The sequence below is a fragment of the Acytostelium subglobosum genome (assembly GCF_000787575.1).
Source record: "Acytostelium subglobosum LB1 DNA, scaffold: scaffold5, whole genome shotgun sequence".
Classification (NCBI taxonomy): Eukaryota; Evosea; class Eumycetozoa; order Acytosteliales; family Acytosteliaceae; genus Acytostelium; species Acytostelium subglobosum.
Window position 1 is genome coordinate 1031926 of NW_012236527.1, and position 26699 is coordinate 1058624.

Here is a 26699-nt window from a genome sequence, read left to right on the forward strand (position 1 = left end):
TACACTACGATAGAATTGATTCAGGTGTGGGTGGGTGCTCCAGTCCCAGTTCGGAGCCTAGGTCTATGGGAGGATCTGACTTGATTTGATTTGATTTTCAGTGAGGTCTTATGATGAATAGGGCAAGAGAGATCCGATGAATGGTCCCATTTTCTTACAATTCTTTACTCGCTGTAGAGCCCAAGCCCCCAAAGGACGCCCCGTCTGCGTCCCACATGGGTGGAAATAAGGGGACAAGTAGAAAATCAAACAAAAAAGTAAGAAGCGACCCTTGTCTACCCACCTGGCCTACGTGTAACAGCATGGCGAATTTATTGATACCCTCCTTACCTCTCTTTCTTAATTTAATCACTCGATAAATCCAGTCAACCATCGCAACAACAAAACAAACACTCTCACTCTCTCATCACTCACCTCCACAATCAGTGATTGGTCCACCACTACGCAATCCATCCAACAATCAATCAACCCAGCCAGCCAAGACATCAGAGCGCCTGGACCACCATTCTCTAAATCTTCCATCGTTGCAGTCTACAATTACTATTACTATTACTATTACTTATTATTATTATTATTACAACTACTAATAATTATTAGTAACACATATTTATTTATTTATTTTATTTATATATATATCCGACTGTTTAACAACAACACCTTGTAATACTATTAATTTTTTTGATTGATTGATTGATTGCTAGACATATTAGACGTTAACGTCCAAACAGCAGTTTACAACCATGATGATCTACAACAAGGTTGCCGTCTCGTTAGCGGCATTCCTTTTGATCTTCTCTTTGGCAAATGGTAAATATAATTCCACAACACACACTCATACATCAATCAAACAAATAATAATAATCAATCCAATCAATCAAATAATAAACAATCACCAATCAATCATAAATCGATCAAACAAATAATTATTACCATTTTTGATCAAACAAATAATAATAAATATACTAACCCAACCAAATCAATCAAATAATAATTAATAATAATAATAATAATAATAATAATATTATAGCCACACATTACAGATATGGATCATTCCAATGGTCACCAGTATCAAAAGATAGTTACAACTTCATTAACTTCCAAATTACAATGGCCTACAGAACTGACTTTGAGGCCTGGGACACCCCAGTGCTCGGACAATGCATCACATCCGGCGGCAGCTGCAAGTACCACAGCACCCAGATGGGTGAGGTCGACGGCTTCCCCTACAGTGACTACGAGGTCCCCGAGTGTGTCGTCACCTACATCAACCCACTTGAGAACTGGTTCTCCTGTGTGATGTCGTTCACCTACCAATTCCCCGCCAAGACCGCCACCTATAAGATCACCCTCACCGGCCAGAACCGTCTGTCGTCCCTCAACAACAACGCCGACGAGCCATTCGAGGTGTCCACCCAGGTGTACATCAACGCCAACAATCCCATCTCCTCGCCCGTCTCCAACTCGTTGCCAATCATCAACGTTTGCTACAACCAGGACAACCCCGTCCAGTTCTTGGCCTCCTCGCCAGCCGGCTTGCCCCTGACCTACTCGCTGTCGCCAGACGCCGATCTCGGTAACCCCGGTGGCTGGTTCGATGACGGAACCTCCCAGCCAAGCGGCCTCACAATCACCTCTGGTGGTCTCATCAACTTCAAGCCAACCTACAAGGGACTTTACTCGGCTCAGGTCCGTGTCAGCGATGGCAACGGATGGATCGCCGTTGACTTCTTGCTCAACTCAATCGTGTGCCAGGCTAACGTCAACCCAGTCGTCATCAGACCAAACAAGAACAACAACACCTTCACCTGTAGCCCAGGCGTCGAGTGTGTCTGGCAGTATGAGGCCATGTCGCCAATCTCTTCCAGAACCGTCACCATGCAAGAGTCAGGTGGTCTCCCACTCGGTGTTATCTACAAGTCTGGCAACGTCGCCGCCAACCCATTCCTTGCCACCAAGAGCTGGAAGCCAACCGTCAGTCAGATCGGTACCTACGTCGTTGCCGTCAAGGCCACCGACAACCAAGGTGTCCAATCCGTAGGTCAAGAGACTTACATCCTCCAAGTTCGTAAGTATTAATTACCACCACTTGGAATTATTCCATCAATGATTGATCATTCACTAATCCAATCTACAAACTATATAATAGGTCGCCCCGATTGTGTCCATGGACATAAGGACCCATCCAAGCCAAACTGTGACCCAAGCAGTGATGCCACCTGTTGCATTTGTGATGATGGTTGGTCAGGACCCCAGTGCACTGAGTGTGACACCACCACTCACCACGGACCAAACTGCATCAAGAACGACCCATGTTTCAACGGAACCTCCAACTCTGGACCCACCGGAGACGGAACCTGCAACTGTTTCCTCGGCTACACCGGCCCAGCTTGCAACATCTCCATCGTCCAGTACTGTAACCCAGGCAAACAAAACGGAGTCACCTTCAGAAACGCCACCATTGGATACCTCAACCCATCCCTCGCCTCTGTCTACCTCGCCAACACCTCGCCATTCACCATCCCATTCAAGGCCTTCGTGCCATCGCCCATGCCCTCGCTCAACGTCTACGTCATCCTCGATGTTGCCCCACTCAACTCGTACATTGGAGACGACCTGACCCAGATCACCAACCTGGTCAGCATGATCCAGACCTACACTGAGAACGCCAAGCTTGGTCTTGGTTTCTTCTCTGACGCTCTCCAGACCGGTGTTGGCTACAACTTCCAGTCGCAGTGCATCATTGGTTGTGATATCCCCGCCACCATCAACGGCAAGGTCAAGTACACTGTGAGCACCGCCTCGCGTGGCAACAGTTTGGCCTCATTGACTGAAGCCGTCGCTTTCCCATTGGGTTGGGTCAGCGGTGAGTACCGTTCAGTCATCATTGTCACCGACTCTGATATCAACGCCACCTCCACCGACATCTCTGCCCTCGGCGACAAGCTGCGTGCCAACTTCATCAACCCAACCATCGTTGGTTTGAGAAACGTCAACCTCAAGAACTGGAAGGCCGCCATCCAGACCATCGGTTTCGGTACCGTCAACGTCTCCCAGGCTGCCGGTGCTGACTGGACTTCCGTCGCCTTCAACTCCATGAAGACCGGCTTCACCCAGTACGCCCCATCCATCCTCGCTGGCACTGACAAGTTCAACTTTGCCACCGCCCCATCTACTTTCACCTCCACCAACACCGAGGTCAACTTGCCACTCATCGTCACCCGTCCAGCCGTCGTCCCATCGGCCCCATCCAACGCCATCACCCTCACCGTTCCAGGTTACGGTCAGTCTATCGCCACCGTCAACTACAACCATCCACCAGTTGCCAATGATGTCACCCTGGCCACCAACAAGGACACCGCCATCACCTTCCAGATCTCCGTCTCTGACGCTGATCTCAACCAGCTTGATGTTTCCTTCACCAACCTCCCATCCGCCGGTCAATTGACCGTCGTCGGTGGCAGCGCCGTCGTCGTCTCCACCCCATACCTCTCGACCACCACCTTCAAGTACACTCCAGACCCCACCGTCAAGCTCGTCACCTTTGACTACACCGTCACTGACAGGTGTGACACTGACACTGGCAAGTACACCATCAACATCCAAGGTGCTGGTGTGCCCCCCGTTGCCCTCTACACCAACAACACCCTGTTCGAGAACTCCCAGATCACCTTTGACTTCAAGTACACCAACACTGAGGGAATGACCGGTCCAATCCAGGTCGTCCTCGTCAAGCTCCCAACCAACGGAGACTTGCTCGACAGCACCGGAGCCAAGATCACCTCGATCGCCACCAACCTGCCAACCACCCTCACCTACCGCCCCAACAAGGACATCTCCAACGATGACACCTTTGGTGGCGCCGGTCCAGTTGACACCATCCCATTCTCCATCTTCAACGCCGAGACCGGTCTCATGTCGACCGCACCAAACAAGGCTGAGTTCTACGTCACCCCACGCAAGCCACCCGTCTACACTGGTGTCGCTGGTTTCCGTACCAACGAGAACCAGGCTCTGACCTTTGCCATCACCTCAAAGAAGCCCGCCAACGCCCAGCGTGTCGTCTTGACCATCACCTCGATCACCCCAGGCAACTACCCCGATGGAGGTATCCTCAACAACACTGGCTGTCTGGGCATGGCCTGCAACCTCAAGGTCGTCCCACCCTATGAGGAGGAGTCTAATGACGGAACCTTCTCGCTGACCTACCAGCCACCCGCCAACCAGTACGGAGACTTCCGTCTCTTTGCCAACTTCACCCTGAGCTCCGTCATTGCCGGTCAGCGTGTGCCATCCGAGTCGATCATGGTGTACTTCAACGTCACCCAGGTTCTCGAGGCTCCAATCATCGTGATGCTGACCCAGCAGGAGTACGTCTACCCACGTACCGTCCCCGTCGACTACGTCGAGGCCAACCCAATCACCAAGTTCGCCACTCCACTCAACCTGTTGATGAACAACGTCATCATGTTCAACTTCACCACCATGAGCTACGACGCACCCAACTCCACCATCCAGGTCATCTTCACCCAGCTGCCCAAGCGTGGTTCCATTGGCATCACCAACTTCAACACCGGCTCTCTCGCCAGCGACTTTGTCCAGAACAAGACCAAGCCCCACGGACCCAACTTCCCAGCCATCGCCCCAGGCACTGCCACATACAGCTGGTTCTACGAGCCAAACTCCAACCAGTCTGGTCTCGCCTTTGACAGTGTGTCCTTCTACGCCATCGACGAGTACGGACTCATGTCGGCCACCAACACCATCGTGTTCAACGTCAACAAGAAGTTCAACCCACCCATCATCTTTGCTGACCGTCTCGAGTGGATGACCCTGGTCAACCAGAACCTCGTTGTCACCAACGTGTCCTTCATCGACCCAGATGTCACCTACCAGAACGTCACCCTCACCGTCTCGCTCCTCGACAACAACGGAAACTTCTCCACCAGCGCCAACATCTCGCTCCTCGGCAACACCGCCCCCTACTGCACCTACCCCAACGCCTCGTCGTCAATCACCTGCGTCGGTACCAAGGAGCTGCTCAACAAGTTCTTGTCGCAGATCACCTTGTTCCACAAGTCGACTGGCAACTTCACCCTGCACGTCTCCGTCCTGAACCACATGTTCATGAAGGTGCCAGGCATCTCGCTGCTGGACATCTCCGCCCAGAAGGAGCTGACCATCTCTGTCAAGCAGGGCAGCAACGGTGGCTCCAACAACACCACCATCCTGTCGATTGCCATCGCCGCCGCCATCGTCGCCGCCGCCATCATCGCCCTTGGTGTCTGGAGATTGGTCCGCGCCTTGGCTCCACCCACCAGCGCCTTCTTTGGTGACTCGCCATTCGCCGACGGTGCCATCACCTCCAACCCACTGTACACCGAGTCTGCCAACCAAGGTGTCAACCCACTCTACGAGAACCATTAAACGATCAACAACAACCTCTTCCTTAGCAGATGTGGCAATAACTACCAATAGACGCTGCCACTTCTTTCGTATATATACACACACCTATCTACCCTCCTCCTATGTATCCATTGCCCAACCAACCAACTATTCGAATAGGAATCAACAATAAACAACCTATTTATTGATATACCTAACCATCCATCCCCTTTGTCTCTGTCTTATCCTTTACATTCAATCAATATGACGCCAAGTCAGTCGACTTTGAGTAGCATTAGATGTACACATTGAGTGTAACTGACTATCTATGCTTGTGATTGTTTATTGAAAGGCTGTCGATGCCATTGATCCAACTCAACATTGTTGTTCATTGGATGAAAGTGAGGAAGAAGGAAGGAGAATGAAGGGGAGGAATGAAGTGGAGAGGAGGAAGAAGTAGAAGGATGCATTGAAGCAATGACGCATCCTTTGAATCATTATATATATTATTAGAGATTGGATCAATGTCATTAGACATCGAAACCTTCAGCTCTTAGACATTGCTTGTGAGCCTCGATGAAGCCAAGACACTTGTCCTCGCCATTCATAACGATGCATTCGTCTCTAATCTTCTTGGTCTCTGGACAAGTGCAGCAAATCTTTTTCTTTGGTGCTGCCTCTGTAGTTGTTGGTGTAGCTGGTGTATTCTCAGTGATTGACATCTTGTATTCGTGTTGTTGTTGTTGTTGTATATATGTGTTATAGTAGTAATGAGACTTGATTGAATGGTTGGACTCTGGGCCTGTGTCTTGTTTCATTGTTCACTCGTCTTTTTGCAATCACACACATTTTGTTCGCGAAGAGCAATCTTGTCATGATGAGGTGTAACAAATATTACCATGATCAAGGTTGATTGATTGCTATCATAGACTGATTGACCAATCAAAAAGGAAGGAATGAAGGAAGGAGATTGAGATGGAGCGAGGATGGAAAGAGTCACCATCATAGATACTCATTGTTGTCTATGAATTGTTGATAATCATACTCCTCTCATCCAAAGTCGATGAAGCGAATAGTAATGATACCAATGTACCAAGATTGATAAGTCTCTCTCTTGGTATACCTTGTAAGTTCTATCTCTTATACTACCTTTGAAACTCGACAAGGGCCAAAGTGTCGAAAGATCCTCTGGGAACTTTATAAAGTTCAGACTCGAAATTTCATCTTTGGAGAACTTGATCCATTGAGTGGACCTTGGTTTCATCAACATCATCATCCCGACTACGCTTCACTCATTTCACTTTACTACTTTATACAAGTACTACTTTATTATATATATCAATACAATGTTATCAAGCACAAAGTCAATCGTTAGATTCTATGTATGTCATCTTGAGACAAGTCTTGATGACTGGTTATCTTTGCAGCATGTTGCTCAAATCAATATTAACAAACAATCATTCATTCATTCAATCAATCAATCAACCACATACTGCGATATAGAGCACCTTGAGATCATACTCAACTTCAAAGGTAGTTGCTTCTGCCAAGGAGGCAGTTGCTGACATGAAGGACGGTTCAAAGCTGTAAGTGGTATAGTAGTTGTTGTAGTAGATGTAGTAGTCAGGACTGATGGTCTTAACATTTCAATCAATCAATCAATCAACTCAATCAACTCAATGAATGACAGGTTGGTCGGTGGATTTGGTCTCTGTGGTATCCCAGAGAACTTGATCAATGCAGTCAAGGAGAAGGGTGTCAAGGACTTGACGATTGTCAGTAACAATGCTGGTGTCGATGACTTTGGTTTGGGACTGCTGCTCAAGTCTCGTCAGGTCAAGAGAATGATCTCATCGTACGTCGGTGAGAATGCCGTGTTTGAGTCACAGTACCTCAAGGGTGAGCTGGAGGTCGAGCTCACACCACAGGGCAACCTGGCCGAGCGCTGTCGCGCTGGTGGCGCCGGTATCCCCGCCTTTTACACACCCACCGGTGTTGGCACGATCCTCGTCGAGGAGGGTGGCTTCCCCATCAAGTTCGCCGCTGACGGCTCGGGCAAGGTGGAGATCATGAGCAAGCCCCGTGAGGTCCGCAAGTTTGACGGCAGGACCTACGTGCTCGAGGAGGCAATCACTGGAGACTTTGCACTGGTCAAGGCCTGGAAGGCCGACACTCGTGGCAACCTGGTGTTCAGAAACACCGCCAGGAACTTCAACCCACCAATGGCCACCGCCGGCAGGATCACCATTGCCGAGGTGGAGGAGATCGTCGAGGCTGGCGAGCTGAAGCCAGACGAGATCCATCTCTCTGGAATCTACGTGGCCCGCGTCATTAAGGGTCCATCCTACGAGAAGCGCATCGAGCGTCTCACCCTGGACCAGAGCGGCGCCCCCGCCTCTGCCGACAAGAAGCCAAAGAACGAGGCTGCTGTCAAGCGTGAGAAGATTGTGCGTCGTGCCGCACTCGAGTTCAAGGACGGCATGTACTGCAACCTCGGCATTGGCATGCCAACATTGGCCAGCAACTACGTGCCAAAGAGCATCAGAATCGAGCTTCAGAGTGAGAATGGACTGTTGGGCATGGGTCCATTCCCCAAGCCAGGCAAGCAGGATCCAGATCTGATCAACGCCGGCAAGGAGACAGTCACCACTATCCCAGGCTCGTCGATCTTCTCCTCGTCCGACTCGTTCGCCATGATCAGAGGTGGCCACGTCGACCTCACCATCCTCGGAGGTATGGAGGTGTCTGTCAACGGAGACCTGGCCAACTGGGTCATTCCAGGCCAGATGGTCAAGGGACCAGGTGGCGCCATGGATCTCACCGCAAGTGGATCGCGCGTCGTCGTCACAATGGAGCACACATCAAAGAATGGCAAGCCAAAGATCTTGGACAAGTGCACTCTGCCACTGACTGGCAAGGGTTGTGTCAACCGTATCATCACAGAGCTGGCCGTCTTTGACGTCGAGCAAGGCAAGGGACTCGTACTCATCGAGATTGCTGATGGCACCACCGTCGACCAACTCAAGGCTGTCACTGGTTGTCCATTCACTGTCTCACCAAACCTCAAGCCATTGCAACAAGTTTCATTGGACTAAAGTATACTATCTATTATCTCTTTCCCTATGTTACTACCATTCATTCATTCATCCATTCATTCATTGTTACACACATTGTCCATCCCCAACAACAACAGTTAAACAAGACCCGCCAAGGCATGCCCCACCAAGCCAATCTACAATCACACATCATTGCACTGCACATGTTATCTCTCTTCTGGCGCACTGATCTCCTCGCCGACCGGACACATAGATACACCCTTTGCCGTTCCAAAGGCGCCTCTTGTTAATTGACATCCATCATATGGATGCACCTACTCACTCACTCCCTACGTAGTGTTCGTTGTTAAACAATAATATCTTCACTTGACAACCCCGAGAGAGTCGACCCCCGTGTAGGTTCCATGGTGGAACACACTTGGGCGAGTCGATCAGCGGGGCATGGGTTGGGCCAATACGGATCGGTTGATCAATTCACGTTTTTTGTTTTTGATTTGATTTTTGTTGCAGCGATCAGTGTGTGCATGAGTGATTGCTTCTCTCGATTTGGATTCCATTGTGTACAGAACATGGTATTGGATACCCTTAGCACATCTAAATCGTACATAAATTCCGGCTCAATCTGACGCATCAACCGCCTTCTGCTTGAATTCTACACACAATTGACACTCTAGTAAGTATCTTGATTAAATAATATTTTATGAATCAAATCAAACAAAGAGGAAGTGGACCACCACAGTGGACTGTCTGCTGTCATCAGCAACATATCTGAACAGTGTTCTCCTTCCTGTGTCCTCCTGTGAGTGTGTGTGGGCATTGATGTTTGTTTAGTTAGTAACTCCTATGTACATAACATCTGCTTCGTTGCATCCCCTTCTTGATTTGTCTTGACACTCTGCTGTCCTAAGTTGAAGTTTTTGATTAGGTTGTTGTTGTAAAGTAATAGATAGAGAGAGAGATAGATAATAGTGAAAGAACAAACAAGTCTTTGTTGTATGTAAGTATCTATCTATTTTAAGATTTAAGATCTTTAGATATATCTTGGTCGATCTGATGATGATCATCATTGGACGACATGACAGCACAATCAAACAGATAAACTAACAAATAATTTATTATTATCCTTATTAATATTTTAGAATATTGTAGGAATAGTATATCAATCAATCAATCAATCAAAACATCTTCCAACTCCATCATAATAATAGTAATAATAATTAATTAAGCGCAATACATATATATATTACACAAACAATTTATAATGACGACGACTAAATTGGTCGTTTCAATCACCCTGGTATGGGTGATAATGGCAACTGTGTCAATGGCACAATCCCCCAACTACTTCAAATCCAAGATCTTTGAGTATGGCGTCAACCCTAATGTGATGGCCATCCTGTCGTACCAGACTGGTATCCAGGCGCCCAAGGGCTTTGTCCTGAGCTCAGGCCGCTACATCGACACCTACAGTACCTCGATCACCAGCGACACCAGCGCCGTCTCTGGCTCAATATTTAACGGCACCTCCTGGCTCATCAACACCGCCGCGGATGGCGGTGATATCTCCCAGTGGTCCTCCACCAATGTCCAGGACACGATTTACTCGATCACCGGCAACAAGGTGCTGGTTGCCAACCTGACTAACAACGCCAACCTTGTCGTCAATCAGAATGGCATCATCTCGATCGCCACCTTCACCTACACCAACCCAACCAGCGGCGTCACCAACATCTTTGTCATCGACCAGGGCAACAAGAACGTCAACTACTTTGTCTCCACACCCGACAGCGCTGTCATTGACACCAACAACTTCACCCTTAACATCCAGACCCTCAGTATTGGCAGCGCTCTCTCCAATGCTGACAGTTGGGCTGTGTAAGTACTTATACATCATGAATGGCCAGCCAATCAATCAATCACTAACTCTCCTTCCATCAGTGTACCAGACATTGCAAATGGATTGCTGTTCATTGGAGATGAGGTAGGAAGCATCGCCGTCATCGACTTGAAGACCATCAGTATCATCACGTATGTTATTCATTCATTCATTCAATCAATCATTATTATCTCGCGTAGTACTAACAATCAATCAATCAATCTATCAATCAATACAATGTAGTACCTACACTACCCAGTCCGTTAAGAACAGACAATCAGGTACAGTTGACCCAGACAACAAGTTGTTGTTCACTTGCTACTGTGTTGATTTCGTTTGCAACATGGACGTCCTGTCCTACGCCAACGTCAACAATATGACGTCCAACTCAACCCACCAGCTCTCATACTTGTCAAGATGTGACCTGGCCACCTACGACCATATCCAAGGTCAAGTGTTCTTTGTCGGCAGAGACGCCAACGGTCTCGCCATCACCGGTATCGGCTACCAGGGTCAGCGCCCCAACACCGTCCAGTTCTTCTACAGCGATGTCCCAGTCGTCGGTTTGTCCATCGGTCTGGCCATCAACATCACCGAGAACACCCTCACCGTGTTCACTTCCAAGGAGCTGATCGTCAACACCTACGAGTCGCCATGCGAGAGCAACTGTAACGGCCAAGGCGCCTGCAAGATGGGCGTTTGCTACTGCAAGGCTGACTACAACGGAACTTTCTGTGAGGACAAGCTGTGCACAGGTGCACTCAACAACTGCAGCGGCAATGGCCAGTGCAGCAACGGTGTCTGCCAGTGCAGCCCATACTACATGTCCAAGCCAGACTGCAGTGAGTACGGTTGCTACATGAACTGCAGTGGTCGTGGTCTGTGCGTTGCCAGCACCGACGGTCTCTCCAACAACACATGCAGCTGCCCAGCCGAGTACGCCGGCGAGTACTGCCAGTACGCCGCCCCCGCCGCCAAGTGTGACACCTACAAGACCCGCACATCCTGCATTGACGTCACCTACTGTGGTTGGTGTGTCTCCACCAAGACCTGCCAGACCGGTAACCGTTACGGTCCAGTTAATGGCTTCTGCCGCGAATGGTTCTACCAAGAGGAGGTCGAGGTTGGCGTTGTCATCCTTGCCTGCATCTTCATCGCCCTCATCTCCATCTTGTTCCTGATCGATATGTTCTCTGCCATCCCAATGGACATTGAGCGCGCCAAGAACTACTCGATTGAGTTCCGCACCGGTACCTACCCCAAGGCCAGTCACGAGGACGCCTCGATCCTCTGGTGGCACGACCAGCGCTCAGCCAAGGCCTGGGCACTCATGGATCAGTTCCAGTTCATCTCGCTCATCTCGCACATGGGCGTCGTGTTCCCATCCCGCTTCCTCAACTTCACCGAGTACCTCGACTGGACCAACTTGGGCATCCCATTCCCTCAGTCGATCCGCGACGCCATGCCCGCCGGCTACTTCCCCGACCGCAACATGTACGACGTCACCGAGCAGTCCACCCGTAGCTTGCTCACCTACGCCCAGTACAACAACATCCTCGAGTCGGGCTCCACCTACAACTTGGCCAACATCCTTTTCTGGTTCGCCATCCTCGCCGCCGCCTTCATCGTGCCACTCCTTATCGTCTTCCTCATCCTTGGCTTCATCGAGAGCTTGGTCCACTGGCGCGAGGTTATCCGCAACCGTTTGATCCACTGCACCATCCGTATCCTCCAGTTCTCCTACATTGGTGTCATCAGTGCTGCCGCGTTCGCAATCGTCGTCAAGCCTCTGGCCGCCAAGACCATCGTGCCAGGTGTGATTATAATCATCCTGTACGGCATTGGTTTCCCCGCCGCCATATTCTACTTCCTCAAGGTGCCCGAGAGCCGTCTCCACAACCCAACCTTCAAGCAGCAGTTTGGTTGCCTGTACGTCTCGTTCAAGCCCAAGACCGACCAGCGCTTCGTCATGTTCGCCTACCTCAAGCGTTTCATCATGGCCATGATCATCGGTATCCTGGCTTTCAACATCGAGCCCGCCTACCCCCTGGCCGGCAACGACCGCGCCGTGCCCATCGCCCAGTGCATCGTCATTGCCCTCGTCCAGCTGCTGTACTGCGTGCTGCTGTTCATCCGCAAGCCATACTTTGACCACTACCATCTGTGGCTCGAGTACATCCTCGGTGTGATCAACATCGTGTCTGTTGGCGTCTGCCTGTCGCACTTGAAGGAGCCATCGATTGCCGGAGAGTTGGTCGTCTGCATTCTCCAGGCACTGGCCCTGGTCTGCTGCATTGCCACCTACGTCATCTCTTGGTTGCAGATGCGTTCCAAGTTCCTCAGCAAGGTGTCCAAGGCTTTCTCATGCTGCGGTGGCGGCAAGAAGAGAAAGGTTGACAACGAGATGCAGGTCAACAATTAATATCATTAGTATTACGTCTTCTCACCTAGCGATCACTATGCTAGTGTCCATCCATCTTCATCATCGTCCTTCTATTGGATGATCATTAGCAAGTAGTAGTGTTCCTTTTAATAAACCCAATCATCCATCATCAATATCATCATTCCTAGAGTACTATTGTAACAAAGTGTAGTCGAGTCATCATCGACATCATGTGTATTGATTGATTGATTGATTGATTGAATGGGATGCCCAATGAAATGCATTCCCTTGTGAAACTGATGATGTCTATGTATCTAATCCATGGTTGAGGTTTGTTCAATGCCATGTCCTTCTTGATTGACTGATTGATTGAATGATCGAATGATTGATTGATTGAAAGAACGAATGAGCATCATTGCTTTGAAGTCTTGATAGTTGAGAACACCTTCTTATTCTTGTAAATCATGAATGATAATGGAATGATCACTCCAATGACCATGACCAATGATCCCATAACAAAAGAGATTGTATCTATCTCTCTAACAGCCATCTCTATCTATATGTCTATCTATCTATATATGTCTATCTATCTATATTTGTGATGTATATGTTGTTGTTGTTGCTGATGTATTCACACAACAAAGTAATAACTTGTAAATGTTTTTGTTGTTGAAGTCAAAAGAGAGCTAATCATCTCTCAAAGTCTAATCTTCAAACACAATGAATTGAGATAGAGATACAACTACGTTGCACAATATACATTATATTATGAATACTAATAATATTATTGATGATGTGGATGTTGTTATATTAGATAGTTCATCACAGGAACAACAACAGCAACAGCAACAAGTAAACAATCAAATCTACTCTGATAATATCAATGCATTGTTGGAGGATATACAAAGACATTATGAACACTTGCAACAATTACCTCATTTAAAGACGTTGGCCACTATATTCCCATCGTTACGCAATTACTTAATCAATAGTTTGGATCTACAACGTGATCTTATAATATCATCTCACTTCCCCGAAGACACTCTATCTGATTTCCGTGATCAACCAAGTATCATAATGCCATTGATGACTCGTGGAGCTACTCCTCCCACTGCAACAACAACAACAACAACATCTACTTCTACTGCTACTGCGACGACAACCTCTCCTGTTCCAACAACACCTTCAAGGCCAACGATGTCACCTCCGACCATTAGCAACAACATAAGATTGAAGACACCAGCTCGAGTACGACAGTCCGACACAACTTCAACTCCAAGCAAGTCGACCACCTACATTGAGCTGTAACACTACAGCTGATATTTAGAAGTCGTCGTACATCATTAGGAGTGTGTCCGAGATGTACCATCGACAATTGTCCCGCCGCCAACACACCAGGCATTACCAGAAACAACTGGAAGACCTTCTGTTCCAACACACCAATGAACTGCGCCAACAGCACCGACTGCCAGTACGGCGTGTGCACCTCGAGTCCCAGAAATGCGAGTTCCACGACTACTCACCTCTGCCATTCGGCTGCAACAAGGCTGCCATCATCTCGACCGGTGTCATTACCGGTTTTGTCGTGGCTGCTGCCGTGGCGCTGGCCATCATGATCTTTGGAGGCAGGAAGGGATACGACTACTGGAAGCAATCGACCAACAACAAGATCAGTGGCATGAGCTCCAACCCACTGAACAACGAGGAGCCAGGCAATGAATTATATTGACCTGTACACCTCAATGGTTAACCTATTGTTATCACTATCCAGATGGAACAAGATGCCTTCAAGAGTCAGGGTGAGGGTAAGGGCGAGGGTAGGGGGTAGGGTGAGCGCAAGGGAAAGGGCATGGTCAAAGTCAAAGTTATCCTTTTAATTCATTCATTTGTCCCTTTCAATTAATTACGTTAGAGATAAAGATAAAGATAAAGATAAAGTTAAAGATAAAGATAAAGATAGTGACGTTGTAGATAATGGTAACAAAAAGAGGAAGAATGATGAGAACAATGATGATACATTAAGATGTTTGATACACAATAAGAAACCAAGGATTATGTGTTATGATTGCAATGAGGTAATCTGCACAGTCTGTCTGACTACCACTCAACATATTAAACATGATGTTGAACATGTCCACATCTTGAAGACACAGTTCACCAGTGACAAGAGGATAAAGAAGTTGACACTCGCATTGACGACCTCTGGGACAAATTGCGAAAATTGGCATGGTCCTACGACACCGCATGCAGATCTCACACAAACGTGTCGCCAATCAGTTCAGAGAGTTGCATGAGATACTCATGAGGGAGGAGCGGAGAGCCAAGGAGAAACTCGATGAAGAGCTCGACAGGACAACAACATCAATCAACAACATCATCAGTGAGATTGGCAATCTCACTGCACGCGCTACCCATAACAACAATGTGAACGATGGTGAAGGTAGCGTTGGCGATGTAGATGACAGGATGAATCAGTTGGTTCAATCGATTCAAACATCAAAGTCAATGGATCAATTCATCGACAAGCAGTTCAATCCATTCGACGATGGTGTCACGTTTGGAGATGATCAACTGTTGGACTTTGTTCGAAGAGGATCACAAGCCACTCAGACTGATCATTATTTCGACATAACAATACGACTAAATTCTAATTCATACTTATTGGAGAGAGGCATCAAGGAGCAGATTGATAAATATTCTTATCATGAAGAACCAACAATGATTGATCATGGCTTCAGGAATCACATCTTCTCACTGTGGAAGGACTCATGTTCGATGCTCTCATTGGACACTGGTGAGTGGACTGTGATCGATGACAAGTGCACACCAAGAGAGCGCATATTCAGATCAGTTGTGTATGCACGAGATAGTGTCTATGTGTTTGGAGGTGAGGGATCAGCCAACTCTCGCTTCTCACTCATCGATCAAAAGTGGCACAATGACCTTGAGATCATCGGTGTCGATGGAGGTGCGAGCATATCAACATGCTTCGATGGTGACAGTCTCATCTATTTGGTCGGTGGATTCCACAATGACGAACTATTGGACCGAATTGATTGTTTCAACATTGACACTCAAAGTAGTGGATTCACTAATCGATCTGCGAGCCAACCTGTTAGTCGTGTTGTATATCTTCCATCGAGCAAACCTACCAGCCAACCAACGTGTCGAGTGGTGTACCCTACCAACAGCTTACTTGTTGAGTGTCAAGGAGATTGTGTGCGAATAGAATAGAGCACCCACCTTGTAACTTGCTATTGCTTAGAAAAATTAAGGTGGGAAACGTTACAAGTTACATTCTTCATTCTTCTAACAAAAGGATGAGGATGGAGGATGGAGGCTCGAATCAAATCAATGTTTTCACAAACTTCACTACAAGTAGGATTGGATTAACTTTTAACAACCAACCTATAGAGCACAAACTGCAAACAAGGAATAATGGACAACTCCCTCAACATCCCCTCTATTGATTCACAGTTCCAGTTCGAACAATTGGAAACTGTGCAAAAAGCTGCTGCCAATGGTAATATCGCTCTCATTGAACACTTCATTCGGACCAGGCCACAGTATGTCATAGAGACTGCCGGATATCACGCAGCTCGTGCCGGACAGATGAAGGTGCTCAAGTACCTGCACGCCTTGAACCAAGTTGGCGCGACCATGCTCTTCGACGAGTACACGATGGGTCATGCAGCAGCCGACGGCCAGTTGGAGGTCGTTCTCTTCCTGCATCACTGTCGCACTGAAGGCTGCACCAAGGCTGCAATGGATATGGCGGCAGCAAACGGCCACATGGCAGTGTTGGAGTTCCTTCACACAAATCGCACCGAGGGATGCTCAGCCGACGCCATGGCCTTTGCCGCGCGAAGCGGTTGCTTGGACGTTGTCAAGTTCCTCCACGAAAATCGCACCGAAGGCTGCGTACTGCGGTCATTGGCATACTCAAGCGAGGGCCCCAGTCAGGCTGCGATGAGCTATCTCGATGAACTACCATGCCGAGAGCAATGCCCACTGTGCCACAACAGCAAAGACATGTTACTCTACCGCGGCTTCGTCGAAGAGGTGCACTATCAAGAGCTCAGGCAAGAGAAATCCGATTATTAATATTAGCCAGCCAACCTTCATCAAATATAAGTCCTAAGGCTGCCAGGAAGCCAACCTGTACTCCATTTTCTAATTGCACTTGCTATGACAGGAGAATACATCACTACGTATGTATTGGCAATGTCGGTACTTGGCCTGAGGACTGGTTAATGGTTAGTTTATTGAAGTTGAACGTGAAGAGTTGAGTTGGAGGTCGCTACGGCGAGGGATGGGAATGGAAGAGTGGAGCTGAACTGGTATCCCCTGTTGTATCCGTGGAGGGACTGCGTGATACGATCCACAGGGATTCAGTCGGTTGGCAGAGAGAAATGGTTGGACATTGGGCCGGTGGTGATTGGCGGACACCTCTCAAAGGCGACAAGATATTTGAGGGAGAATAAGCATCAATGGAAGTTTTGTCACGAAGAGTTTGAAGTATCAGCTTTTCCAGGGCCAAATGACCAACATCTTGACCAAGACCATTCCAATCCTCAAGTTCCTTCTGCCTCAAGAAGCACGTGTGTCTCTCATCTTCTCTGGCGACACGCGCGATCAAACTTTTGCACATGAATGATCTGAGCATTAATAGATCTGAGCAGTGCAGTCAGCTTGTTGTATGTGGCGCCAGAGTGGGGTTGGGGTCATTTGTGGACCAATGTTTTGCCTTTATGGAACTCTAACATGACAGTGAGTAAGACCTCACATTCAATATCAACATAGCCACCAACAACAATGATCCTCTTGTTGTGGAAGAATAAGTGTGATGCTCTGGTTGGCATACTCAATCGTCCAACACTTCAGCGATGTCTGAGGAGGACGATTGGAAAGAATATGGAGGACGATTGGAAAGAATATGGATACCACTTGAAGACAACGACCCTGTCGAGTCCAGGGTATCCTTTGGAACATGTTATATTAACCATTGATCATTTGATTGACGCATGACTGATTTTGAATTTATTTACTATTGGCTGATCAGATCAATCAATTCATCTCCTTATGTGCTGGTTCCTAGTGATACCCTGCACAACTAGTTGATCATGGCTTGTTCACTACAGGTACTAAATAAAGAATAGAACTTTTTGAACCAAAAGAAAGGAATATGGTTGATCATCTCCAAGCAGGTCGGACATCATTAGGAGTATATCCACGCCGGCGTCATCTGCCACGAATGAAGGTTAATATGAATTTGTCTACATCTCCCAAGCGCCTCAACATTAGAGTAAGTTTATATATCATCATACTTTGGTTCCGTTCTACACAAAACGATTAGATGTCAGATGATTGCATTGATGGTCAAAGCTGATCCTTTGCTGATTATTGAACAGCATAGATTTGAACTGTAATAAATAAAAAAAAAGAAAAAAACAACTCCCTTTTGAAAGGATACACAATGTTCATTACATGACCCAACACATTCATTCATTATCATTCATTCCCACACCTCACTCACTCACTCTGACAACAAATATATATTTATATATATTCACTCACTTACTCATACAACAATAACAAACAAACAGTTCAGAGTGTAGTAACAGTAGGACAACTCCTGTAGACATATATTCACACGACACTTGACTCTTGGATATTGGTTGCCAACACCGGCTTGTTCATCTCAACACTACTTGCCTGCCCACTGTTCAGTTGTTAGCATATACGACAAGACAACACGAACAAACAAACAAACAAACAAGTTAGAAGGGATAGGTCAAGAAGGACAGACCAAAGACACACGCACGCACTCACTCTCGACTGTGGTGACGCGTTCTTGACAACCAGAGGACGCGTCGTCAAAGCGCGAGCTGACAAATATACAAAGCAGGAAATATGATGGCAACACAGACGACAGACGTTAGGAAGAGAGTCAAGGTCTATCAGCTCGATATCAATGGCAAGTGGGAGGACAGGGGCACGGGATTCGTGTCATGCACCTTTCTCGACTCATTGGCTGCACACTGCATCTTTGTCAAGTCTGAGGAGGACGGGTCGTCGATTCTCGAGTCCAGGGTCTATAGTCTGGACATCTATCAGCGTCAGCAGGACACGCTCATCGTCTGGACCGAGCCCAACACCAACCAAGACCTGGCGCTCAGCTTCCAGGACTCGGCCGGCTGTCAGGACGTGTGGGAGTTCATCAGCACACATCAGCGCAAGGACTCCTCCGATGTCGAGCTCATCGACATACCCGAGCCCACCGTTGACAACATCACTGCCATCAGGGAGACGATTGATCCCACTCTTCCACAAGCATATCGCGAGAAGATTGTGGCTACTATACTCAAAGATGTAAGTTGTTATCATTCGTTTGACTTGATGACATTGCATTGACTGACACTCATTCATTCATTCAATCAATCAAACAATCATTAGGATTATCTCAATGCACTGCTGAGCATGTTTGATGATTTGGAGAAGGAGTGCGACATTGACAACCTCCATCAGATGTTCACTATATTCAAGAATCTGATACTATTCAATGACTCTTCAATATTCGAAGTGTTACTGGCGGAGGAGTACTTATTAAGGGTCATGGGAGTTCTGGAATGTAAGTCCTATTCATTCAATCATTCAATCAAACATACTCATTCATACTCATTCATACTTTATAATGTAGATGACCCAGAGATTGCAGATCAGAATAGGATCAAACATAGGGAGTTCTTGAGCCAACAGGTGATATTCAAGGAGGTGGTCAAGTTCTCAACGGATGCACTGATATCAACTATTCACCAAACATTTCGAATCCAATATCTCAAGGATGTCGTCCTGCCCAGGGTGTTGGATGACTACACCTTTACAACATTGAACTCCATTATATACTTTAACAACTCAGAGATAGTTGGACACATTCAGAAGGATACATTATTTCTACAAAAGATGTAAGTTTTTTGGTTAGTTGGTTGGCCTGGCTGGCCGGGCTGCTCCTTCCTTGGACTCATCCGCTCACTCTTTCAAACAATCAATCCAGATTCACACAGATACAACAGAGTGTACGGGGCTCATCCGAGAGGAGAGACCTGATGCTATTCCTTCAGGAGCTATGCACACTGTCCAAGAGTCTACAGCCTCCAGGCAAGATACAGTTTTTTCAAACACTAGCATCGCTCGACCTCTTCAAAACACTATCCACTACACTCGACGACGAGAACACTCAAACTAGAATATCAACGTGAGTCCAGATATGCAGTCAGTCATCGCCAACCAGTCCATGTCCACTAACATTACTACTTGGTTATCTAGAACTGAGGTCCTACTATCTACATTGTCACATGAAACCAAGATGCTACGAAGCTACATTGTATCAAACAGCACATTCTTATCACAACTGTTGGTGGCATTCATCAATGATTCAGACATTGGCGTTAAGAATCAGATTGTTGAGATTATCAAAGTGTTGATAGAGGCTGACTTGGCCGAGGTAATAATCAAACATACTGACAGGTCCAACACTGTGGCGAATTGACTGACTGACACTCATACCTCAACCAATCAATCAATCAGATGAGCGAGTTCTTTAGACTGTTCTATGAACGAGGCATCTATGAGTTGGTTGCGCCATTGTCAAAGAACAGCATCACCAACAGCAACAGCAACAGCAATGGCATTGATGAATGCCGTCCAATGATACCAGGTGATCCAAGCACAAACCTGGAGTCGTTTGTATTGTACAATGTAGTCGAACTTATTATATACTGTATAAAGCACCACTCGTTCCGCATCAAGAACTTCATCATCCAGGAGAACATTGCCCAGACAATCTTGCGATTGACGTCGAGCACCGAGCGCTACCTGGTGCTGGGCGCCATCCGATTCTTCCGGTGTCTGGTCAGCATGAAGGACGATCTGTACAACAACTTCATCGTCAAGGAGCATCTGTTTGACCCGATCATCGCGGCCTTCCGTCAGAACCTTGATCGCTACAACCTCATCAACTCGGCAGTCATCGAGCTGTTTCAGTTCATCTACAAGGAGAACATCAAGCAGTTGGTCGTCTACCTGGTCGATCGCTATCGACCACTCTTTGAGCCAATCACCTACACCGATGTCCTCAAGCACATGATCCTCAAGTACGAACAGATCAAGGATTCCTATGATAGCTCAGAGGCTGCATTCTCATCAGGAAGGTATGACTGTTTAACGAATCATTCAATCAATCAATCATGATACTAACTCAGCGATCACATAAACACAGTCATTATCACTCACTTAGGAACACGAGGGAGTTGGATGCAGATGAGGAGGCATATTTCAATCGCGACGATGACTCGGACGACTCTGATGATAACATTCACATTGCATATATTGACAACAAGACACTATCACACAACAAGGATGATTATCTGATCAGTGGCACTGGCACTGGCATCATCAATACCAATAACAATGTCAACAACAACAACAACAACAAGCATATACTCAATGGAAATGCAAGGATAGTGGACTATGACGACGATGATGATGATGACGAAGAGGACATCGAGGATGATATTATTGTCAATGATGTGTTGGTACAACAAAAGCCGGCAGCAATCATACCAAATGGATCAACTTCTGATGTGGAGGAGGAGGAGGAGGATAGTATAGAACATACTCAACAGCAGGACGAGCTGAAAGTAGATGATCAGCCTCAACAACCAGACGACAACAACCAAACAACAACAACAGATGACAATAAGAGCAATGAGACTGAAAGGAAGGGAACACCAAAGCGAAAGTATGGATGTGACGACGATGACAGTCAATCAAACAATGGTGGAGGCATAATCAACATTAACAATCACCTGAGTAATACTTGTGACAATCTACACCCAACAACATCATCCGACAACATCAACGCCGACGAACATTGTACAATTGATGAAAACAACAACAACATTAACAATAGCGATCATGACAACGACAACGACAATGACAACGACAATGACAACGACATTGACAAACAAATCGACCATCATATGAAGCGAGTGAAGCCAACACCATCAGAACCAACCACATCATCAACAACAATATCATCTGAAGTAATGATGGATAAACAGGATCAATAAATGTAATGGATTACTTTGCATGAATTCTCTAATTGTCTATTACTGGTTCTTTAATACTCCAAACTAGATCAAGATTTAGGAAAAATAGTTAGACAAATGACAAGGTATGTTACATTAAATTTGTCAAGTTGGTCTACCTTGATTGCCGACCATGAGATGTCAGCACACAGCAAGGACATTGCAAACTATACATTGACACCCGAGGAGAAGGCGCACCAAAAGAAGATGCTGGACGAGTACCCTCCCACCAAGAGACTTTGGTGAAGATGATGAGAGAAGTTGTGGAGATAGGTTTATTGTGGGGGATTGTTTCTCCTTTGTTTGAATCCAAGGACAACAGAAGAGAGAGAGGAKAGGATATATCAATCAAAATCAAAAATATATATTGCATTGTACATAAAACCTTGTCCAATTGTATTCCTGTTACATTAAAGCTAACACAATATTGAAGAACGGTACATATGATGGTTGATATGATGCCTATAAGTGAGATAACACACAATCTTGAAATAGGTCCTGGCACGATCAGATAGATCCATATCGATATTAAAATAGAAGTAGGACAGAGCGACACATCTCAATAGAACTTGAAATGCTTATTATTAAGAGATTGTTAGAATAAATAAAACTCTATATTGAATTCAATACTTACTCATTAGAACAGAGATAGCAATTGGATTGGCAGATCAGGAATCAGTGTTCAAAAATGTAGATAACATATTGGATAAATAAGGTATTAAATAGTTAGTTCGAATGAATTAATAATATTGTAGTTATAATTTAAATCTAAGTAGTGATAACAATGGAATATACAATGTTCAGTCCTTAAATAAGTTTCTCCTATGACCTCCAGAATTTCTTAACCCTATGGACCATTATATACAAACAATTGACATTTATCAATTAAAGTAGGTAGCATAAATGGAAATGATCAATCATCCATTCAACCCCACTCTATTCGTTGTCTAGATGGTCAAGCAAATACACTCAACCAGGAAAGAGGAATCACTCCAACATAGCTCTAATTACCAATCAATCAATCAAACTTCCCACCTTAATTAAAATGCATTAAGTTAGAAGTGGTACCGACAGTGTCCCTGCTGTCTTGTCATTTTCTGGTTCTTCCTCAGGGTTATTGTTATTGAGTCTCCCGACCTTCATATATCAAACACCCCCTAAACACTTCAACACTCCTTCCAAGTGAGGTTGCGATATGGATACATGTAGTACTTAAATAATAGATAGTGTTCCACTCTATCTAAGATGGCAATTCCTTCAAATTGTATATAACCCACAAACACGACAAACAATCAATCATATCAATAAACCCTCTACACTTTTAAGAGGGAAGTTCGATACTCTTCATCGACTGGACCTCTGAGCTACGGACTGGTCCCTCTAGACCATTTAATCTCTTGCTTCTTCATCTTTGTTAGAGGATAATATAACTTAAAATAGGAAATTGTTTCTAATATTTATTATTTCTATTAATTAACTAATCAAAGGATACCTATAAAATTTGATAAATTAATTTAGTTGGAAAATGACTGATAATTGCTTTAATCTTATCGAACCTTTACCTTAATAAATATTCTTTTCAAGTGAATCCATGCATCTTATTCTCTCTATTTCCTACCCAATTAACAAAAACTGAGAATCCTACAGTTGGGATTGCTAGAATAATAGCAAGGAATAAAGGCATAACAAACTTTTTGTTCTGGCATTTGGTCCCATCCGGTACATAACGATAGCATACCCAGCACTTGTAATATAATTTACGAGGACGAATTTCATTCTTATCTTCTTCAAGGACGGTCATGTAAGATATTTATATATTTTAATTTATTATAATTAATGGTAAATATTTCTAGTGTTTAGGAAAGATTATGATTTCTAATCTTATAGGTACTTAAGATTACCTATAATTTAAAACCAATACCCAATAATCTATTATGTCACCTGTGTCTATCAACTCACTAAACTTAACTAATAGTTCCAAAAAGGTTATTAGAATTAGTTCTTATGATTATTAGTACTTTCAAATGTGGGACACACCAACTTAAATTAGAACCTCGTTGTCTCCAACTAACTTGTCCTTCATTGACCCAGATGTCACCTACCAGCCAACATCTTGCTCCTCAGCAAGACTGCTACTGAACATACCCAGGTCCTTCTTAATCCATCACCTGCATCTGCAATATTTATTTATTTAAGAATATTTATTTTCTAGCAACCTTCTATCGTCAATCTATCAACCTAACAATCAATCAAAGAATCAATAATAATATCTCATTCACATCCCTTCCTCATTGCTCAATAGATCCCTCATTTGTGAGATAAGAATGTTGGAGACACGTGTTATGATCCCAAACCAATCAACAAATCAACCAATCAACCAATCAACCAATCAGTCAATCTATCAATCAATCAATCAAACTAATTGTAATGTGTGATTGTTATTTACTAATTCTTTAATAGGATATTTTCAAACAGTGCTGCCTGTCGGCTGTGTCCCATGAACCAAAGCCTGGGGCATTCTTTTGGGGATATCCATGGATCAAGCCAGTGTTGATGTCGTATTTGCTCCAGTCGCCATTGTTCTTGCTGTTGTCGAACCTTTGCTCGTAGTCGCGACGCTCGTCTGGAGTGACCTCGCACACGGCGCCCTTTAGATGGACGCCGCACGTGCCGATATGCACAATTCTTGCAAGTCTTGTGAACATGAACTTGTCTCCAATCTTGCCCAAGTTCTTCATCCTTTGCATCGTCCAGTCCCAGTTGTAGTCGTTGAACTCGCAGAACTCCTTGGCGGCACCCTTGAGCATGTTCCAGTGCTTCCTGTCAAACGTTACACCCATGTTGCCAATGTTGTCCGACATGCCGAGCATGTGATTCTCCTGGCCCCCAAGCTGCGAGCCCTCCAACTGGACACTCCAGCACTCTGGACAGTCCTTGTTACGGATATCGCGCACCGCCGTCAGAGTCTGATAGAAGTCTTGCAGTGGCAGGTGGTCCTCCTCCATCAAACAAATGTCTCCCTGGTGGTTCTTCAACAGGGCTTCCCAAATGTAGTTCAAATGCCACCAATAATGATGCTTCAATGGTGTAACATTATTGTCCCTTGGATGATTAGGGTCGGCCTCCTCCTTAATTGGCAACTTGCCTGGGAATCTATTCGATAATACTTGTGATGAATATGGATGTATAATTTGCTTGACCTAAAGTGAGGTGGAGGATGGTTGTCAGTTGTCTTGCTTCTTCTGGTGCATCTGTATGGACATCGATGTGGACTGTCGCGAAGCTGGGACACACATACCTGACAAAAGTCAATGGCAGAGACGAGGTCAAACATGTCCTTGAAGATGCCGTCGTGTGAGATGATCAACATGGTCTCGCTGATCCTTGGCAGACGCTTGTAGAACTCGAGGACGACCTTGAAGTACTGAGGCTTGTTGAACACTCTGATTACGATTGGGATGTGGTTGTCTGCCAGCTTGAACTTGTTCTTGTTTAGAACCTCGCTATGCTCGTTAAAGTAGTCGATAAAGTATGTGAGCATGTCCTTGTCGGTCAAAACGACTTTGGGGTCGAATGGGTCGAGACGACCCTGTAGTCGCTCGCGTGCCAATTGCTTAATGTCGTCCTCGGTCAGCTGGGAAGGTGGGGTCGTCGAGAAGGCGGTGCTGACCAAAGGTGGCGGGGTCAAGTGGCGTACAAGATCCTCAAGCTCACGTATCTTTGCCAAGACCAACTCTGACTCCTTGGCCTGTTTGGCGTCCTTCTCCTCGGCCACAGTCACCAAAGACATTTGATTATTATACAGCCAGCTGACCGTATTGAACACGACCACCAATATCAACAAGGTCAACAAAGTGAACACTGTCCTGCGATTGTCAAACCAACTCATTATATATCTTTCTTTCTTTCTTTCTTGTGTGTGTATATAAATATATTATATATTGTGTTTAGATATTATTACAAACATATATATAAATATATTAGAGTATGTTGAAGGATATATAGATATAGATATATAGATATTTATGTACACAATGAATAGTAAAAAGATCTAAATTATTATTATTTTTTGACTTGCTGACTGACTGACTGAATGGTCCTTGCTAGGCTAGGTCAAGCAAGTCCAACCAATGACCGGAAACTGAAATGTACATGGTCAACACGTTACACAGTTAGAAGTAGATAGGGTTTGTGAGACGGTTGGCTCACAAAAGGTGTGTGTGGTCAAACAAGCCAGTGAAGACGTGCCGAGCTGACCAGACCACACAGCGCGACTTTTTTGATTCAAAAATAGCCAATCGCCGTTTGTACTTGGCGCATGATCATTATCATGTCTCTGGTGAGAGTGATGACAGCCACGTTGCAATCGTCAACAGAACCTCACAATCAATCAATCAATCCTACATCAACAGCATCTACTGACGTCATTGTCATGACCATCATGCTGACTCTTGGGCAAGCTGATTGTATTAATTTACGTGTGTGATACATTACCCAACTATCCAATCATACAAACTAGTTTTCAATCAAATAATAGTATACGTCGATGAGTGTTAAAGACGAATAAATGGTCTATCTTGAGATAAACAGCAACTCAAAGAAGAGAACTTGGCTTGATCATTTCTTACCTTTAGCAGAAATGAATGAATATATATAATGTCCTTTGTTCCTGAGTCATATATTATTATTACTCTTATTCTTATAATTATTATTAATATTTGGTTGATGGCAATAATGCGAGTACAGATAATAGGTTTGTGTTGTTGGTCCAAAAAAGGATAATGGAAGTTTGAAAAGTTGTTGGATGGTTGTGGAGTGGGTAATGTTCAGATCCACAATCATTTCAGTTAACG

At 45.5% G+C, this 26699-nt stretch overlaps 10 protein-coding genes across 10 annotated transcripts; 7 read left to right on the forward strand and 3 right to left on the reverse strand.

Moving 5' to 3' along the window:
* Positions 1-1107: 1107 nt before the first annotated feature.
* Positions 1108-5424, forward strand: SAMD00019534_031820 (hypothetical protein; the record flags this gene model as incomplete). Its single annotated transcript, XM_012901315.1, has 2 exons — positions 1108-2065; positions 2147-5424. The coding sequence occupies 2 exons, from the start codon at positions 1108-1110 to the stop codon at positions 5422-5424; spliced, it is 4236 nt and encodes a 1411-aa protein (XP_012756769.1).
* Positions 5425-5912: 488 nt separating this feature from the next.
* On the reverse strand, positions 5913-6104 carry SAMD00019534_031830 (hypothetical protein; the record flags this gene model as incomplete). Its single annotated transcript, XM_012901316.1, has 1 exon — positions 5913-6104. One exon carries the CDS (start codon positions 6102-6104, stop codon positions 5913-5915), a length of 192 nt encoding a protein of 63 aa, XP_012756770.1.
* Positions 6105-6728: 624 nt separating this feature from the next.
* SAMD00019534_031840 (hypothetical protein) lies at positions 6729-8477 on the forward strand (the record flags this gene model as incomplete). The annotated part of the gene is made up of 3 exons (XM_012901317.1): positions 6729-6764; positions 6886-6968; positions 7073-8477. The coding sequence occupies 3 exons, from the start codon at positions 6729-6731 to the stop codon at positions 8475-8477; spliced, it is 1524 nt and encodes a 507-aa protein (XP_012756771.1).
* Positions 8478-9747: 1270 nt separating this feature from the next.
* SAMD00019534_031850 (hypothetical protein) lies at positions 9748-12736 on the forward strand (the record flags this gene model as incomplete). Its single annotated transcript, XM_012901318.1, has 3 exons — positions 9748-10313; positions 10377-10466; positions 10558-12736. 3 exons carry the CDS (start codon positions 9748-9750, stop codon positions 12734-12736), a joined length of 2835 nt encoding a protein of 944 aa, XP_012756772.1.
* Positions 12737-12890: 154 nt separating this feature from the next.
* SAMD00019534_031860 (hypothetical protein) lies at positions 12891-13043 on the reverse strand (the record flags this gene model as incomplete). The annotated part of the gene is made up of 1 exon (XM_012901319.1): positions 12891-13043. A coding segment is annotated over one exon (153 nt), but the record flags the coding sequence as incomplete, so codon positions are not given.
* Positions 13044-14057: 1014 nt separating this feature from the next.
* Positions 14058-14426, forward strand: SAMD00019534_031870 (hypothetical protein; the record flags this gene model as incomplete). Its single annotated transcript, XM_012901320.1, has 1 exon — positions 14058-14426. One exon carries the CDS (start codon positions 14058-14060, stop codon positions 14424-14426), a length of 369 nt encoding a protein of 122 aa, XP_012756774.1.
* Positions 14427-14941: 515 nt separating this feature from the next.
* SAMD00019534_031880 (hypothetical protein) lies at positions 14942-15926 on the forward strand (the record flags this gene model as incomplete). The annotated part of the gene is made up of 2 exons (XM_012901321.1): positions 14942-15552; positions 15629-15926. The coding sequence occupies 2 exons, from the start codon at positions 14942-14944 to the stop codon at positions 15924-15926; spliced, it is 909 nt and encodes a 302-aa protein (XP_012756775.1).
* Positions 15927-16135: 209 nt separating this feature from the next.
* Positions 16136-16801, forward strand: SAMD00019534_031890 (hypothetical protein; the record flags this gene model as incomplete). The annotated part of the gene is made up of 1 exon (XM_012901322.1): positions 16136-16801. One exon carries the CDS (start codon positions 16136-16138, stop codon positions 16799-16801), a length of 666 nt encoding a protein of 221 aa, XP_012756776.1.
* Positions 16802-18613: 1812 nt separating this feature from the next.
* Positions 18614-21828, forward strand: SAMD00019534_031900 (hypothetical protein; the record flags this gene model as incomplete). The annotated part of the gene is made up of 7 exons (XM_012901323.1): positions 18614-19069; positions 19154-19328; positions 19398-19662; positions 19752-19952; positions 20024-20201; positions 20285-20907; positions 20994-21828. 7 exons carry the CDS (start codon positions 18614-18616, stop codon positions 21826-21828), a joined length of 2733 nt encoding a protein of 910 aa, XP_012756777.1.
* A 2471-nt stretch (positions 21829-24299) lies between these two features.
* SAMD00019534_031910 (hypothetical protein) lies at positions 24300-25735 on the reverse strand (the record flags this gene model as incomplete). Its single annotated transcript, XM_012901324.1, has 2 exons — positions 24300-25046; positions 25145-25735. 2 exons carry the CDS (start codon positions 25733-25735, stop codon positions 24300-24302), a joined length of 1338 nt encoding a protein of 445 aa, XP_012756778.1.
* Between the last annotated feature and the right edge of the window lie 964 nt (positions 25736-26699).